The 19,038-nt window shown below is 40.7% G+C and overlaps 1 protein-coding gene across 4 annotated transcripts; it reads right to left on the reverse strand.

The window, feature by feature from the left end:
- Window positions 1-1,044: 1,044 nt before the first annotated feature.
- LOC114481395 (DNA-directed RNA polymerase III subunit RPC4) lies at window positions 1,045-17,194 on the reverse strand. Of its 4 annotated transcripts, XM_028476197.1 has the most exons (8): window positions 16,709-17,194; window positions 15,271-15,317; window positions 15,026-15,180; window positions 14,826-14,935; window positions 12,251-12,350; window positions 3,743-4,011; window positions 2,415-2,555; window positions 1,045-2,348 (listed from the first exon to the last, which is right to left on the reverse strand). In XM_028476197.1, the coding sequence occupies exons 1-8, from the start codon at window positions 16,871-16,873 to the stop codon at window positions 2,205-2,207; spliced, it is 1,131 nt and encodes a 376-aa protein (XP_028331998.1). In that variant the 5' UTR covers window positions 16,874-17,194; the 3' UTR covers window positions 1,045-2,204. The 4 variants fall into 4 exon arrangements, with proteins under 4 accessions (XP_028331998.1, XP_028331997.1, XP_028331996.1 ...); XM_028476198.1 differs by lacking the exons at window positions 1,045-2,348; window positions 2,415-2,555; window positions 3,743-4,011 and adding exons at window positions 9,053-9,111; window positions 9,383-9,791; XM_028476196.1 differs by lacking the exons at window positions 1,045-2,348; window positions 2,415-2,555; window positions 3,743-4,011 and adding an exon at window positions 9,009-9,791 and having other exon boundaries at window positions 15,271-15,314.
- Between the last annotated feature and the right edge of the window lie 1,844 nt (window positions 17,195-19,038).

Below are 19,038 nucleotides of genomic sequence, written 5' to 3' on the forward strand. Positions count from 1 at the left end.
CTTTCTGTTTTAAATGTATTAAAAGTAGATGGCTGAGAGCGTATACAAATATGCTAGTCAATTCAGTATGAAATATTTAGATTGATTCATGTAGATGAAATAGTATTCTCAGCAGAAAGGCTTCACATTGTAATGTGTTGAACACAATCCAACAGATTTGATTTGGTTTCTTGTACATTAAATACGAAAAAGGTTTAATGTCCATGTCATCTATCCTGTCCTCAGTAGCTGTGCTCAACTTCACATGAACCACAAGCAACAAGTTTGAAATGTCATTTTACTCATTTAAAGCTTGTCAATTTCAAATAATTGGCTTTGAGAAAATAATTAGTTTAATTTAAAAGCACCTTTCGGGCCACTTTGCAAAAAAAAAACAGCGCAATAAGTTATAAAATACAATAATACAAGAAGAAAAGAAAAAAAATATAACAGAGTCAATAGTGAATGTCTGGCACTGTTGAAAAGAAAGAAAAAAAGCTTCTGTAAACAGATGGATGTGGACATGGTTACAAGATAGTTAATGACTTCTTGCACAAAAACTACAAACTGATATAAATTACAGCTGGGTGATATATAAAGATTCAACATATATCGAGTTTTCTTTTTTGGAAGTATACAAAATTACAACATTGCCTATATCAATATTTTTTTTATAGCTTATTTTGTTTTAAAATACTTTTTAGGGTTTGCTGCTTTCACTACTTCCCAGAACAGACTTCAAAGCACAGTTTGATGAATTGCCGAGTGTGTTCTAACTCAAATCTTCCCCTAAATGAGCCACACTACAGAAGTCACTCACGTGTTCTCCCTTAGAGCTGTTTGATAGTAAATGTGGCTGTGTGGCATTTTGATCATCAAATTTAACCCTTAATTGTCTTTCTGGTCAAGTTAAAATATTGAGATTTATATTGTATATCACTGTTTTGAGAAAAAATATTGAGATTCGAGTTTTGGTCCATATCGCCCAGGCCTAATGATTAGTGATGCAAGTTAATAGATTTTTTTTGCAAATATCCTATATCTTACAACACATTTGGCCCATAACTTTAAATTATGTAATTTTTGCATGACAACAGTTTTTAAACCAAGCAATGAAAATTAAGTTATACCTATTCTACTTAAAACACCTACATTTTGTGTTTGGGTGTTTTTTTTTTTTACAAGATCCAAGCATTCAGTATCAGAGCACTATATGATGAAATAATAAACTGATTGGAAATTGATGAATTCAGTGACAAATTCTATTATGAGATTGTCGAGTGCCTCTTACCTCTGTAGATTTACAAACATTCCTAAGTCTGCTCCTTACACAGGATGGTGGTGCTTCTTCCCGCCTCTCCATGGCCGATGACGCGTCTACGTATATAATGTCTATTGGTCAAGGAAAGAAGCTGATATATCGGTCCCTTATATTGGCGGAATAGCCGATATTAGGGCCGGGCCAACGCAACGACGTAATCTATGACGTCGTCCGACCAATACAAAAATGGCGGCGCGAGTGAATCCTCCAAATTTCAAAAGTGCAAGGCAGTGAAGACACGCACTCGTTCGTCAAAGGTAGCGGTTCCCCGTAACCCTCGTTCTTTAACACGGGTGTGACCAGACGACAAGGAGGAAACACCAGCTGTGATGACAGCAGCACACTTAAAAGTAGTTATTTTTTCTTGGGAAAGCATTTTTTGACTGAATGCATTATTTTGTACTTTTACATTCATACTTGAACTTTATTTTGGAATTTTGAGTTGAAGAGCAATAAACATATATTGCAATGTTAAGGAATTCGTGTTTTTTCCCATTTTAGATATGAAAATCAACATGTAAAAATTACTTTTAGTCAATTAATGGGTTGATAATCGAATCGAGTTGAACTGGAAAATTAATCGTTAGTTTGATTGATGCATCGACAAAATTACAGCTAGATTAATCATTTAAAAAAAATAATCGTTTATCCCAGCCCTAGCCGATATCCAATACGGATAATGGGCGTTAATGTCATTCATCACCAGAAATTAACTTTATTGTGTGTAACAGCTGGAGCACCTGCTGTTTATTTGGACCAAAGTAATAGGTGTCTGTGAGTGCACTCTATATCCTCATGGTGTGGGACACATTATAAAGTGCTTTAAAGATGCTGCTGGGATCTAGTGTCCTTCATCACCATCATCATTGTTCACTTGATCCATCTGTGCGTGGTGGATGACACCTCATCTGCTAGATTTGGACTGCTGAGTCGTGGCTTGTGTCAGTAAAGTCTGGAAGTCTGGAGAAAGGACCAGTTTATGTTCAACGTTTCCCAGCACAATCATGTCACCAGTTCGTCCTCCTGACAACTGCACAGACACCAGCTCCTAAAAAGAAAAATGACTGTGAGCAGGGCCGACATGCACGTGCACAAACACGCACACACACACAACCTGCAGAAAGGAGAAGGCTGCTCCCTCTGAGATGTCCATGCTGATGCCATCCATCTTCAGCTCAACCCTCCCTGACTTTCTGATTAGCAGTTTACCTAAAAATCCTTCTGAGCGGTGGGAGAGCACAGCACAACCATCCTCCTGATGACACACAATGTTAGAAATTAATTAGGGCTGGAAATATGTGCAGGTAGAAAATCAACAGATGTCAGTACCTGAGAGAAGAGTGAGTCATTTTCAGATGTGAATATTTATTTCACCTACTTTGGTCAACATTATTTGGGGTGTAATTATCCTTCAAATGCTGAACTTGAAAACATTATTCCCTCTTATTGGGCATAACCTTAGATACACTGATCCCACTTATCAGTTTTAGGTATAAGCACTCACCCTCTCCATCTGTTCACATCATTATACTTCAGAATGTTTTATTTGACAGGTACAGTTTAGAACAATACTAGGAATTTGACTTGGTAGTTGCAGTGAAAGAACACACATCAACACACTGGAGCAGCCATTTGCGGTGCCCACATATTTAGGTGAAAAAGGGATAAACAACAGGAGGAGCGGTGAGGAGATCAGTGTTGCGGCACCCTCTTCCATCTCTTTACATTTGTCACCTGACTGGCTTAATAGACTAAACCGCATGACACAATATGCACAATAGTAATACCACATTACACTTTCAGCACAACTAAAATAGTTGACTCTGCTGACCTTCCCCACTCCTTCCACTGTCCCTGACTCTGTGGAACACCGCCCTCTATTTTTATATTCTCCCTTTAATTAAGTTTTTCTTAACCTTCCTCAGGGAGGGCTGATGATGGTCATAACTCAGCAATGAAATAAATGTATGCAATAATAAAACATACATAGCAGTCATAAAAAGGTTGTACTACATGTAGTGTTGACCTTTGACAGCATGTGCAGACAAGATGAAAGTCGCTCCAGTGGTATCTGTCATTGCCTCGTATGAATGTAGTGTGTGAGTGAGTGTTGCAATGCTGCACAATGGCAGCCTCACCTCCTGTGGCTACAATAGTAGCTTACCACCACTGTGTGTGGAGTAAAGAAAATTGCAAAGTAAAGCGCTTTCAGTGTCCATATAAGCGCTACATGAATCCAATGCGTTATTATTATCATTGTGTATCTTGTTTTTAAAAACTGACCATTGCAGGACTACGGCTGAAAAATAATAGGAGTGTGTAGTAACGCTGCAAAAAGACTGCAATGCAATACATGAGGAAAGCTTCAGACTGTAACACACACAGAACCTCATTAACAGGCCGCTTCCCTTTATGGCATATGTGTAAGGCCTGTGGACTCACAGCAGCACTCCTGTCTTTACACTTGTCTTTCTTTCTCCCAGCAGTCTCTGCTGTCGATGGAGGTGTGGGGTGGACCTTCTGTCCAGATGCCATGCCTGGTAAACAATCGGGCAGTTGCATGAAGAACAGCTGTTCTCCTGCAGACAGGCTGAGGTCATGGAACAGTTCTGCCAGGGACGGTTGTGCAGGCGTGGGCGGCTCCGTCCTGCTCAGGCCGGCCTTACCTTCAGCACCAGCCGGCCCTTTGCAGTTGAGACAGTCCAGTAAACCTTAAAGAAAACATCACCTTATTACTGACATGCAGCAACAATCAAAAAATATTAATTTAATTTTAATAAAACTGATGCCAGTTTTTTGGGTTCCCTTCAATGGAATACTTGATAAACCCACTGATAAACCCTTCTACCGGACAGGAGCGCATAGGTTCAACAGTGCACAACACGCACCAGGATCACAGGAGCACTGCTTCTGCTGTGTTGGACCAGCGTGGGAATGCTGCTCTATATCAGAGAGGAAGTCAATCAATCAATCAATCTTTATTTGTATAGCGCCAAATCATAACCAATGGTATCTCAAGGCACTTTACAGTAGAGCAGTCTTAAGGACGGACTCTTCATTTTATGGATACACACATATGCATATATACGTATATACACATACATATGTATCCCACACCCAACATGAATTCATCATGGCGGCAAGGAAAACCTTCTGTTAAGCAGCAGGAACCTTGTGTGGATCCCATTCCTATGATGAACAGCCATCCACGTTATGCTGTGTTGGGTGTGTGCAGAGAAAAGGGTGGAGACAGAGCCGCTGAGTCTCTGTAACTCCACACTGAGGATCCCACGGACCTGCAAGACAAAAGCCAGAAGGAGTACAGGAGCAAACACACAAGGGAAGAAGCAGACATAGAGGGAGTGTTTGAAAGAGGAATGGGACCCTCTCCGGTCCCTCTCTAACCTAAATGACCTCTCTCTTAACGCCCTCTCCAACCTCTCTCCAACCGAGCATGCCAGACCCCCCCCCCCGGCAGTCTATGCCTATTGCATCTTAATTATGAGCTATGAGCTGGTTCCTAACTAAAAGCTTTATCAAAGAGGAATGTTTTGAGCCTAACCTTAAAGGTAGAGAGGGTGTCTGCCCCCCGAACCGTGGTTGGTAGATGGTTCCAGAGACGTGGGGCCTGATAACTGAAAGCTCTTCCTCCTATACTACTTTTAGAGATGAATGGAACAACGAGTAGTCCAGCATTTTGAGAGCGTAGTGTTCTGGGGGGATTGTATGGCACTACAAGCTCCTTGAGATAGACTGGTGCCTGTCCATTTAGGGCTTTATAAGTGAGAAGAAGAATCTTGAATTCTATTCTATATTTTATGGGAAGCCAATGCAGAGAGGCTAATACAGGAGTAATGTGATCTCTTCTCCTAGTTTTAGTCAGTACACGTGCTGCAGCATTTTGAACCAGCTGAAGTGTCTTAAGCGACTTGCTCGGGCAGCCTGCTAAAAGAGAATTACAATAATCCAGTCTAGAGGTAACAAAAGCATGGACTAGTTTTTCGGCGTCGCCCTGACACAGGATAGATCTGATTTTAGCAATGTTACGGAGATGAAAGAAGGCAGTTCTTGAAGTTTGTTTTATGTGAGAGTTGAAGGATAAATCCTGATCAAATAGAACCCCAAGGTTTCTAACAGTTGTGCTTTGTGCCAGAGTAATGCCATCTAGGGCAGTTAGGCTAGCATAGGTTTCTCTAAGGTGTCGCGGGCCCAGTACAATGACCTCAGTCTTGTCTGAGTTGAGAAGAAGAAAATTTTGGTCCATCCAGGCCCTAATGTCCTTTAGACAGGCCTCAAGTTTAGATAGCTGATTTGTCTCACCTGACTTCATTGATACATACAGTTGGGTATCATCAGCATAGCAGTGGAAGTTAACAGAGTATTTTCTCATAACATTACCAAGGGGGATCATATAGATACAGAAGAGGATTGGACCTAGCACAGAGCCCTGAGGAACCCCGTAGCTTACTTTAGTGTACACAGAAGACTTATTATTCACGTGTACAAACTGGTACCTATCAGATAGGTAGGACTTAAACCAGTTTAGGGCAGTCCCTGTGATTCCAAGTAATTTCTCTAATCTCTCTAGTAGAATATAGTGATCTATAGTGTCAAAAGCTGCACTAAGATCTAATAAAACCAGCACTGAGAGTCGTCCTTCATCTGAAGCCCAGAGTAGATCATTAGTTACTTTAACTGAAGTTATTTTAACCTGTTTTGTACAACATTGTGTAGGTGAATATAGCAATGTCTGATTTACCAGCACTGCGTGAGGAGCCAAAGCCAAAACAGTGGCAGCACAGCCTCCACTGATTCATTCATTTCTTTTAATGCGTTATTGCTTCCAGCGTGCAGACAACTGAGGCCAATAAACTTCATATTTCTGTGCTTTTCTTTAGCATCTCTGCCCTGATGAGGTTGATGATAGTCCTGTTGTACAACACAATGTGCACCTGTTTTCACACAAGGTTGATAAATGAGGGCCAATATGTTTTTTTGTCAATGTCAATAAACCAAGTGTTTACAGTGGAGATCAAAACAAACTTTCGAGCAAATTGAACTTTTTACATCGTTTCTGCAATTGATCTATCTATGAGGCTGACATCACACTATGGGGCGGATTCACTAAGATCTGAAATAAAGGATGGTAAACCAGGTGCGTCCCTAAATCCTTTGCCGGCGGTGTTCGCTCACCTGCTGTGGGGAATTCACTAACATTGCGGCACAAATAGGTGCACGTGTAAAGTTGGTTGAGACCGCCCTATTTAAATGAGCATTTTGCTCATTCATTATGGAGAGGTGAGTGCATAGAAGCACAAAATGACATTTGAGGAAGTTCAATTGGAGGCAGATGAACTTTGCTGCACAAACATTCAATAATGTAATGAAAAACATAAAGAAATGAAGGTGCTGTTTAATACATTTTAAAACCTAATGTTAAAACTTATTTTCCCTGCTAATTTAATGTGTCTGCTCCATCAGTTCCTGTATCTTTGCACTCATCAACGCAACACAAGGGTTTGACATTAAAACATGTAGAGAAAGACACAGGAGCTCACTGTGGGGTATCTCTGCACACAGTGACTCTCAGCACCGCAGAGAGGATGTGCACGGAGCCACACTGGACTCCAGCTGATTCTCTCCCTCACAAACACTTTACTCTGCATTTTCTTTCAGAGGCTGTAAATATTGACTATTGTTTTATTTAAATTATTGTCTTATAGTAGAACGGTTAACTGGTGTATTGTGTCAACATTCAGTGCAGCAATAATCTCTGTCTGTGAGTTTGCACCTGAATGGGGGTCATACTATTTTCAGGGCAGAAAACAGTCACCGTAAACAGTTGCAGATTTGATGAAATGCATTGCGCCGACTGCATTAATTTATTTGCATTTCCCCTTCCCATTTTTTTGTGGCCCTTATTAGATCTGTCTACATTACATATTTGTAGGGAACCAAACCCTCCAAGTTGATCTTTGACTTAGGACACTAGTTTCACCAGTCAATGGAGTCAGAGAGTCTGTCTCCTACTGTGAAATGCAAACGTGCCCCACAGGGGGATCTTTTCCCTCTTCCTGTCCGAACAAAGGAACAGAAGAATCCAAGAACAGTTTTCCTCCTATATCACCTCTCTGCTACATTACCATCAAAAGGAAACAGTCAGTCAATGTTTACATGCTAAGATTTCAAACTCTGGACTCCGACCCCCTGCAGATGTTGTCACCTCCAGAATCCAAACCACTGGTCACACAGGATGTTGGAATAACACTAGCTCTCCTGCTCAAATGAGAACAAAGAACATGTGCTTGACTGGAAAGTCACAAAAAAAAGGATTATTGTTACGGGTTCCTGCAGAAATTGAAATTGGATATAGTGTCATTTAAAAGGTGCTTGAAATACTAGAAAACATCACAAAGCTTAGTTCAAGGTACTGAATGTTAACCATATGATAAAGAAAATTCCTTAACCCGAATTTCGACATTCAGGTGTATTAAGTTCTAACTATGCTATTTTTCAGCCATGTCTGGTATCTAACTGTTTCATTATAGATGATATATTAAGATATGATGTTGAAAAGACGTTTTGAAATATGTGGAATTAATTATGAGGCATTCTTTTATGTTTAGGAACTCCCTCTGTTGTCTATGTCGTTCCACTACACACCCACACTTGAGACACACCCAAAAGGTGAAAGCAGAGACATTGACCAATCACCGATATGATCTCACAATGATCAACCAAGACACCTCCTCCAAAAGGCGTCTCCAAAGTCTTTTAAAAAAAGACGCGCTGCCCGAAACTTTAGTTTTGGACGCGGGCGTTCATGCTCACACGTGTTCCCTCATGTTTCCAGTCTTTCATTTCATTTTTCTTTTATTTGTAGTTGCATCAGTTAGACTTTTTAAGAACCTTGCTTGCAGTGAAAGCCTAAGACGCAAAAGAACATGCCTGAAAGCCGACCTTCCAACAGCTGAATCGTGGACCAAACCGTGGTCCCTCTTATTCTGAAACCGACTGTGATCATCCCAGAAGGGGTTGTGGATCGGCCAATAGAATCACTGCTGTTTAACGAAACAGAACTCAACGGCGGCACGCCAGCGCTGCTATACTGCTACACAGACGTTGTTCCTGCAAAACCAGAACGTCTCCAGGTCCAACCAGACTGCATCTCAAGGTATAAACCAGTGAACAATGGACCAGCAGAACTGACTCACTTAAACTACAATACATCCTCATTCAATACAACCACATACTTACACTCCACTCACAATCCACCACATATATGTTTGTCCGTCTCCCCCCGTCTGTCTTCCCTCTTTGTTATGATTTTATTCTTTGATTTTACAATAGTTAGTCTAGATTAGTTTAGAATAGTGATTCACTTTACTTCATGTAATCCTCACCTTTATTAGCTTAGAAATGCATTTAATCATGGTTTAATCACCGCATTGTTCTCGTTTCTTACTGGATTATGCAAATAAAAGGTTAAACTTAATCTTTGATTCCTCTGATTCATTAATTCAAGAGAGATTCAAGAGATTCAAGGTTCTTTATTGTCAAATATGCCCCATGTTAAACATACAGCACAGATGAAATTGCAATCCCCCCCAACCCCCAGTGCAAACCTGCAGTGCATAAAAAGAGCACTTAAAACACACAACAAACACACAAAAAAAACAACTAGCAATACTATACAACAAATAACTTAACTAAAGACATACGGACAACAAATAACAAATAACGAACAACAATGAGGTAGAATGTGGATAAATTACTATGAGGTAGAATATAAATAAATTACAGTATTAATAATATAAACAGAGTGCAGATGAAGTTAAAAAGTGAGGTAGTGTGCAAATAGCATAACAATACAATGACGGCTGTGCAGAGTTTAGGGTGCGTGAATTAGTGGAGCACGCAGGGGGTGGAGGTGGAGGGGGGTGATGCCAGGTCCTGTAGTGGCAGACTGTGGCAGGATGAAGGGGGGGGGGGTGGAGGGCAGAGGGGGCAGAGGGGTGAAGGAGGGTAGACAACTGAGGGCAGAGGGTGGAAGGAGGCGGAGGGGGGATGGAGGCAGGGGCAGGAAAGGGAAAGGGGATGAGTGGACGAATGGGAGGGAGAGCAGGGAGGGAGTTGAGTCTCCTGACAGCCTGGTGGAATAAACTGTTCTTGAGCCTGCTCGTTCGAGCACGGAGACTCTGCAGTCTCCTCCCAGATGGCAGCAGGCTGAAGAGGCTGTAGGACGGGTGGGTGGGGTCACCTGCAATCCTGGTGGCTTTGCGGGTGAGACGTGAATTGTAAATGTCCAGAAGGGGGGGAAGAGAGACACCAATGATCTTCTCAGCTATTCTCACGATGCGCTGCAGAGACTTACGGCAGGACACGGTGCAAGCGCCGTACCACACGGTGATGCAGCTGGACATGATGCTCTCAATGGTGCCACTGTAGAATGTGTGCATGATGGAGGATGGGGCTCTTGCTCTCCTTAAAGCTGTGATGATGGTGTAGACTTGCTGTTAGAATCCACTTCCCTGATTTAATACTTTGTTTAGTCGAAAGAAAAACTTTGACACATTTCCTCTTTTTAAAGAGGTGGCACCCAGTAATTCATTGAGCTAATATTAATAATCATAATTAATATTCTCATTCATATAACCCATTATTAACTACCCTTGTTCTCCTACATATTCATCAGCGGGAAATCCACTAAATGGATTGTGGGCACATTGTGACGCGCTGAACACGCGCAGTCCTGATTCCCTGGGGTTTGTACCTTATTAGCGGGTGGAGTGACGTTGCACACGTTTTATTCCCCTAAACCTTTAGTGAATCAACCCCTTTGTCTTTAAAAATTCTCCAGCAGCTTTGAGTAGATGCCAAAAGTGAGGCCTGAAAAGTTTTTAACAGTAATTCTGAGGACTCATTTATTATTATTATATTATAAATTAAATAATGTTAAAGATAAATATTGCTGCCATTTTTTAAATATATTTATGGAGCCTCCCACATGACACGGTGAATAAAAAGAATTAGAGTGGCCACGAATTACTAATTTGTTCCCACAAACAATAATTTGCGGCCACAAAATTTTAATAAAGTTCCCGGTGGTTAGCGTGACTTGTTGCTGTAGCAACGGCATATGCAGTCAAAGAGGAGCAGGTTACTGAGCTGCCCTCATGGATACCGTGTTGTTTTTTTTATGTTGTACAGCTGTTAAGTGTTAATAGGTGATATGTTAATATACTGTATGTTAGTATGTGTGCTACACACATACTAACATACAGTATATTAATAGACGCATCAACGGCATAACGACAGACTGTTTGATGCAAAGTAAACTCGTAGCTGTTTTAAACAGGAAATTAACTGTTTTTGCACGTTTTATTTAAGTATGTTGTTTATTCGTATTTTACAATTTACAACCTACTATAATTTGATCAAACAATGAACACGTGTACAATATGTCTAATTAAAAAACATAAAAACGAAACACTTTAATAAGCCTTTTTACACTCTAGAACTGCACATGTGCGACCTGGGGGTCATAGTTCAAGAGGGATCAAACCGTCAACAAGCTCAGTCGGTCTGTTAATATTTCCAACCTAACAGTGTTTGTAATTTTAGTCCCATATTCAGACTCGAAGGGTGACAGGGTGCCACCCTCCGCCAGGTAGTTGGTAGTGTCTCAACACCTTTAGGTAGTTTAAGTGTTGGGTGCTCGTGTGGCAGTTGGTTGTGTATGAGTGTCTGTACTCGGGTGTAAAGTCTGTTGTTGTGTGTGCGTGTCTGGTCTGTGTGTGGTTGTATGTTTGTGAAATGAGCGGTAGATCAGAGTGATTGTGTGTTATATGAACGTTTGAGTCCATCAGCGGTGGAAGAGAAAGGAACTGTAGGTGTAGTTGGAGGAGCTCGTTAGGACCAGGAGCTGGGTGGTGCCTGCTGTGTGCACTGGTTCATTGTTTGTTTTGATTGTGGGGTTAAATGTTAAGTCTGGATGAATGACGCTGGTTGGGATCGGTCCACTTCATCACTACAGTGGATTCAGTCAGTCTATGGTTGGTTAGTCCACCGTTAGAAACTTGCAGTGTGTTTGTCCGTCGCATCAAACCTTCTGTCTACTGTCAGTTTAAAACCTGGTCGTGACACGGGTACTGATCCATTCTACACGATTGAAAAAGAAAATGAAGCAATAACCACTACATTAACCACTCAGCCAACGGGGCGGTTGTAGAAATGTGTAAGATACAATTAAAAAAAGGGGCTGACAATGGGCAAAACACGCAACTTCCTGTTTACAACAGCCGCGGTACTATTCCGTGGCCACAAATGAATGTTTTTACCATGTCATGTCTGGGGCTCCGTAAATATTGTTTGATGTACAGATCAATAATATTACTACTGCCTGTTTGCTGTGTTTATGGTCCCAATGTTAGTTGTTGAGTGCTTTACACTGCATTAATGCCACACATTGATCCCAGTGCTCATTGCTTTGTTTTCAGTGTGATTTTCTTCCATTGATTCATCACTGAGGAAATAACTTGATGTTCAGCAGAGACATCACACTGTGAACATCTCTCAGTAATATTTAAACAAATAACTTGGTCTGCACAGGATGTTTTTAGAAATACTTAATAAATGAGCACAATATTAATTATATTCAATAAAAGAAATGTTGGCCTGTGGAGATTAATTTGTGCTTGATTTAAACTCTAAACATGATATCATACACTAGTCAAAAAGGAATTATCAGTGATGGCAAGGAAAGTAGTTGGTCTTCAACATCCCTAGTTAATAATAGCTAATATTTGTGTTGTTTGGAAGACACGTGTTTTATTCACAGCAAACAAACCAGAAGCACGCATTGTTATTCTTAGATGCCTTTTACTTTACGATTGCGTTTAAAATGTTGCACACATGTCAGTCCTTTATCAGGGACAGGTAGGGACTCACCTGTGCTGCTGTGACTCTGTGTGAAACGACTGCACTGACGCAGAGGCAGCTGGATAGGCTTCAGTCTGTCATCGTTCCTCAGAGCTGGATCATCGATGAACTGCACATGAACAGAAGCTGATTAAGCCACGATGTCGCCAATAAAAGATGACATAATTTCCCCAGCTTTTGTTAAATCCCATATGGATCAGATACAATACGAGCACCAACCATGCATAATTTTATGGTGGAATGTTAGAAAAGGCTTTATAAAGAGATATTAGTTAAAAGGAGAACAATAGTATGTATAGGAAAAACTGAGCCATCCATTATAAGTGCTGGAATGGTCTGGAATTAACTGCTTGATACGAATTGCTTATGTCAAAGATTTTAGAAGCAGGCTGATATCATCCAATACCCCTTTTTCAGTGTTTTGCAGATATCGAACCGATACGGGTCATTCAATGTCATTTCAACAAATATTCAGGACATCCCACGCACGTCAATCTAAAAGAATTCTGACATTTTTACCAATTGTTCCTTAGTAATTCAATTGGCACACTGTAAAGTTTTAGGTTGACTGGATGAATACTGTGAAAAACTAATAAACAATAAGGAGTCTATTCTCCTGTCTGGACTTAAGCGTTTTTTTGCACGCCTGCAGTTACGCGCCTATCTCCTGCTCGTATTGTCCAGTCCAAACTCCTGACACGCCCATCGGACGTAAATCAACCAAAAGCGTGCAATCAGTCAATGAAGGCGGTCTGAAGCAAGGGAGGCGGACTGGTGCATGATGTCATTTTTTGGGGGCCATCTAGAAATCATGGAACATGGAGTTTTCCCAACATTTGTAAATGTCATTGAAATTTGTGAAAATGATAAAGCGTACTTTTATTTTGAAACGCCTTCATCAATAAAAAATTTAACAGGTTGATTTGATCAGATTATTGCAGTGTGAGAGGATCAGCCGCATTCTTCTGTCCGAATCACAGTTAAAATCTCTCATTTTTTCCCCTCATTAACCTTTGTTTGTGAGGAAAGCCTGATTTTATAAACTTCTTCCATTCCTGCATTCAGAAATGATCAGCGCATCATCATCATCATGATGCGTGACCGAGTGTGATGGTCACGATTTAGAGCATATAATACAGAGGAGACAGATGTTTGCAGTGAAACAGAACCAGTGGCTTCCTATATAATACATAGTTTTAAATATAAATTGTTTAAAGCCTTATGGAGCTGATGTGAGCAAGTCCGAACTGAAGCTGAGCCTCATTTAAATGTGTGAGGGAACGGTTTCTGGCATCCATCCTCTCATGCGCATTTCACCAACCTCCGCATATGACAGCTTGTTTCACTTATTATTTACTCTAGAGTGGATCAAACTGTGGTTTTACGTTGGACATAGTATGAAAATAGTTGGACATCACATGTGGCAACGTGGACAGAAGTTTTAATTAATCGAGCAGCAGCTGAGGCACGACTCGGGGGCGCACAGCAGATCAGCTCGACAACACACGAGTCCATGTGGCTTAAAATGTAACTACTTCCATACTTCTGGTGCAATATAATATTTCACGTTCTTGGAGGGCTGCACTCATTCCAGGTTCGGAATAAGGAGAAAATGGGAGAATGCGGGCAAGGCCAGATTTGAATGGGAAAGCAAACATTTCAGGGCCCCTCCACCCTGAGTGTGTAACTGGGATGAAAGTGCGCAGTGACTGACTTAAGTACAGGAGCAGAATTGCACAAAGCAAGAAACAGCACCGCTGCGTAGCTTTTCTGACTTGCGTGCATGGGAGAATAGAGCCCTAAATGATTATGAGACAGGCAAGCTACAATGGCCTCATGTAAAGGATTTCAATAATGAGTGGTGAAATAACCCAAAGTTGGGGTCCAAAATAAAAATTAAGAAGTTGCATAAAGAAAAATGGTTTTATATCCCAAGAAACTTATACAATAATTTAAAACAGAGATCAGATTTTTTCTTACATTCCCACATGCAGTTATGGGCCAATGAAAATTAAAAAAAAGGATTTTTTCAGAATCAAGAGACTATCACCCATGAACCAATGCACATATGTTACTAATCATTAGGGATGTGAACAGTCTATGTACATAGATCAAAGATGATAAAATTACAAGGAGCTGAGGCATATGATAAGTTGTTTACTGAAGGCCCAAACATGTTACAACCACAAACCCCAACAAACTTTTTTCCACTTTTGAGGGGCTGGCATGTCCACCAGATAGGATGTATAGCAGATATTTTTATAATTATAATCTGAGAGAGTAGGTGGAAGCTGAGAAAAGAAGAAAAATAAGGACGAGCAAAAATCGGCAAACAATAAAGTTCAAACTTTACAGTGTGCCTATTGAATAATCACGGAACAATTGGTAACAATTTCAGAATTTTTTGGGACCAAAGTGCAGAGGCCAAATGACTTATATTCAATATTGATATCGGATCGGGACACCCCGAGATGTTAATACACGTTTGCTATTCAAAAGAATGTGCTGTGTTTTGTTTAATCATTTTATTGTATTGTATTGTAAGACCTTAATGTGGGCTAAAATGCATGTTCTACACACTTACATCATCCCTCCGTAGTTTGTGAAGTATCTCATCTTGGTCTTCCTCTGACTCTTTCTTCACAGATCTGCAGACGGGATGGGTGTAAATCAGGTCTGTAGCTCCACGACATACTAGAAATTTGAGGGAAGAAGAGTGACTGGAACCAAATCTGTGGGATACATGTTCATAATGTACAGGATACAAAGGTAAAAGCTGAGCACCTGTCCTGCGTTTGGTCTCAGCAGGACCCTGTTCAAAGATGGAGTGAGATTGGATGGTCTGACGGCGCTCCTTCTTCCTCCCTCCGCTTTCCCTTCTCTTCTCATTTCTCTGCTTCCTGCCCTTCTTTGGGGCTATGTGGAGTTCTTCCTTTAACCTAATGAAGGAACAAAACATACTGCACATGATGACTGAATCAACCATGATTTAACCCTGGATTGATGGTATCACTTTAAAAGTCACTCACTCTTCTTTATTTTTCCTCAAAGCATGAACATTCGGCTCAAACGTCTTCTAAAAAACAAAAAGTCAGAGTGATTGCAGATATTCTAATACTGGAAAATATCACATGCCGAAAACCAATCGTACAAAGAGAAAACCTTCCAGTCTGCTTCGCGGCGGTGACCGAGACGCTTTTTAAAATCTTTACCAAGCAATGTTCCAAAGGTTGTCTTGAGCGAGTTCAATGTTGACCTTATAGATTTATTAGATTCCCCACAACACCAAATCGTGACATTCATGCAGCAGGGCCCACTAATGACTACAGAACAAGACAAGAAATGCAACGTAATATATGAAATTCCATGCAAGTCACACCAACACACATACATAGGAAAAACTGGAGGAATGTGGAAAGAAATGGGAAAGAAAAGGCCCAACAGGAAAATCTCGTCTGTAATATCAGACCACTGCAAAACAGAAAATCACATCATGTATTGGGACAAGGCAACAATAACTGGGACAGAACAGAAGGAAACAAACACAAACGCTCGATCAAGGAGGCCATTGAAATCAGAAAGCAGAGCTTTAACATCAACAGGGATGAGGGAACATTCTTACTCTCCCACACCTGGGACTCTCTTCTCCAGAGATCGTCGGACAACAGGGGCCATGTCAGGTTGGCCTAGGTACGTGTGTTGGCATGACATGCATGGAATTTCATATATTTGGGGTGAACTAGAAGCTGTCGGAGTTTGATGTGTGGTTTTAAGGCTGTGTTCATTGAGTGTTTTTTCATTGCTTGTTATATTGGTTCTGTTATGGTACGTCTTTGTAGGTGTTTTCTGCACCTACTCATAGGGACACATGAAAGCCATCAGAAAATGCTTTGATGCTTTCCTTATGAGAGAACTCGTAGGCATATCACCTCTGAGGAAGACTGGCAGTTGAAAGTCAAAACATGTCAGTAGATAAAATTTCCTGAAAAACCTGGTCTGTATAAATGAAATCTTAACAGATATTACAAATGGACCACACCTGTCCTCCACCCACTCATTGAGCACGGGGTCTCATGTCTGCATTTCCTAGCGTGCCAACATAATAAGAGTCTGTGTAGAACTGGGTATTGTGGCCGATTCAATTTCGATTAATAAGGTTTTGAATTGATTAAACATGATTCGATTTTGATTCACTAATGATCTTTCAATTGTAACTTTGATAGCAATAAGAGGGTTCCAAACGTTCCATCATTAGTTATCGGCCAAATGAGTTGTAAAATATTGAGCCAAAAATCCAATATCGTGCATCACTAGAATCTAAGGCTGATAACCTACGTTTAAACCATATAAAGTCAATATACTCGTCTTTAGACATTCTGTAGTATTCTTCCTAACTTGAAAAAAAAAAAAAACATGTTTTGTTTTTTTAAGTTATTTGTATGAATGGTTGAAGAGCGCTGCTGTCACCTTGGGCTTTTTCAACGCACCCCCCAGCGTCAGGTCTCTGTTCCGGAGGGATGCTAGTCTTCCTGGAGGTAGCGGGGAAGACAGACTTTTTGGCCGGCATGAAGGAACGGCAGCAGCGGGCACAGCAGGAACTGAAGCCCAGGCTGCACTCCCCAGCCCGGCCATTGTTCTCTTTCTCGGTGCAGCTCGCTGAATTCGGACAGAAGACGAAAGGAGGGAAAACCCAAACGAGCTGTTAATGCTCCGACATGGCGCCCTCTCTGTCGGGGCCTTAGTACACTTCAACCCGAGCTTTAGACGAACACTGTACACACAATGATCTTTGTCCACTCTGACAGCTGGAGGTACCCAATCCCCAGTGCACCCACAGCGTCCTTCCTGTACACACAGCTTTGTTTCGGTCCAGAGCCGTATATAGAGTAGCGACAGCTCCGTTCACTCCAATGGTTCGTTACAGCAATGGCTGTTCATGGAGCCTCACAATAGTTCCGGAAGTGAGCGGTTTAGAGTTCTTCTTCTTCTTTTGGTTTAATGGCAGGTTGCAACCATGATTTATTAAGTGCATACCGCCACCTACAATAGGCGTGGGGTATTGAACCGAATGCTCTCCAGTCTATTTTCCTGTGACAGGTCTTAGGTTTTTCCACATGTAATCCATATCTGTCTTCAGTTTACCCTTTGCTACTCCAGTTCTGTGCCATTTATGTTTTAACTATGCTCGTCATGAGCACTCCTTAGTCACAGACTGAGACTGGACACTCATCACTCCTCCGTGTAATAACTCAACGGCCATTGTGAAAAAGGACATTATGAAATAAAAAAGACCACTGTGGAAATATATATTTATGAATAATAAAACGTATTTCAGAATAATATTTTAATTTCAACAATGTAATGGCCATATTAGGGCGACCGTGGCTCAGGTGGTAGAGGGTCGTCTTCTGATCGAGAGGTTGGGGGTTCGATCCCAGCACCTGACTATGTGTCGAAGTGTCCTTGGGCAAGACACTGAACCCAAAAGTTGCTCCCAGTGGTCGACTAGCGCCTTGCATGGCAGTCCTGTCCCACTGCTGAGTGAATGTGAGAGTGAATGGATGAATGAGCTCATATGTAAAGCGCTTTGAGACTGCTTCAGTGTGGTGATAAAGCGCTATATAAATCAAGTCCATTTATTAAATATTTGTCTGTTATTTATCAAAATGATATTTATTTCAAAATGTTGTATTTATTTATTTAACTATGACTCTTTTGGGTTTCCATAGAGTAGACAGTTTGTGATGCATTTTCATATTTGATATTATTATTATCAGCATATCTAAACCCATTAACGTGTGCATTATTAACTAATTATTAATACAGTAGTAACATATGACGGTGTACTGTATAAATATTGTAAATCAATGCAGTTCTTGACGACAAATTACCTACAATCCCAGTTATTTCACTCGGACTCAATGGATTTGAATTGCCCGTCAATAACTTCCGGAACTATTTGAGTATATTTCGAATTTCCGTTGTCGCTACTCTTGTCTCTCAACAGCTTTCGGTCCATGGCGGGGCGGGGCGGGGCGGGGCGCGCTGTATGCTATCGAACTGTCTCGCGAGAAAACAAAACAAAACAATAAAAGTCAAAACGCCATAGACATTATGTACATAGACGCCGCATCGACTGCTGCCGTCCACTAAAGCGAATGCGTAAACAGGGCGGCCATCTTGGACCGGTAGCAATCGCTTCTATAGTGCATCTATATAGAGGAATGATGTGCTTACACAATTAAAGTTGTCATAAATCACTCAATTCTCAAGCATATTTCACGGGGTTTGTTTGTAACAAACGTCAGACGTGATAGATATAGATAGATAGATAGATAGATAGATAGATAGATAGATAGATAGATAGATAGATAGATAGATAGATCGAAAAAAAAAGGAACCTAGAAAACGTTCAGATGTGCTCAGGTTTTTTATTGACAACATTGTTTAAGGCTATACATTGCATTTGACAATGATTATTATTATTGTATAGTTGTACTACTACTGTATTATTGTTATTGCTATTCTTAGAACTATAATTATATTCTCATATTATTATTATTATTATTTCATCATCATCATTAATTATTGTAGCCAAATAACTGAAATATTCAAAGATGAGGGTGTGGAGATGAAGTGTTAAGTGGTAAAACCAGTATTTTAAATATATCCAAGCACCTTGTATCATAGCTACATGTGTGATGTTTTTAAAAAAATTAAACAGTTTGGAAATCGGTTCAAAATTCAACGAATAATTCGCTTTAGAGATTGAGAAATACCTCTTTCTGTCGTAATGT

Source organism: Gouania willdenowi, chromosome 19 (assembly GCF_900634775.1).
Source record: "Gouania willdenowi chromosome 19, fGouWil2.1, whole genome shotgun sequence".
Classification (NCBI taxonomy): Eukaryota; Metazoa; Chordata; class Actinopteri; order Blenniiformes; family Gobiesocidae; genus Gouania; species Gouania willdenowi.

Bases quoted from the DNA above. Each gene is read 5' to 3' on its own strand.
- LOC114481395 (XM_028476195.1), bottom strand. From the start codon at position 16,873: ATGGCCGGGCTGGGGAGTGCAGCCTGGGCTTCAGTTCCTGCTGTGCCC. The intron at 15,181-15,270 runs GTGAGTGACTTT...TTCCTTCATTAG, and splicing joins TTGAGGAAAAATAAAGAAGA to GTTAAAGGAAGAACTCCACA. The intron at 9,792-12,250 runs GTGAGTCCCTAC...CCATCATCACAG, and splicing joins ACAGAGTCACAGCAGCACAG to CTTTAAGGAGAGCAAGAGCC.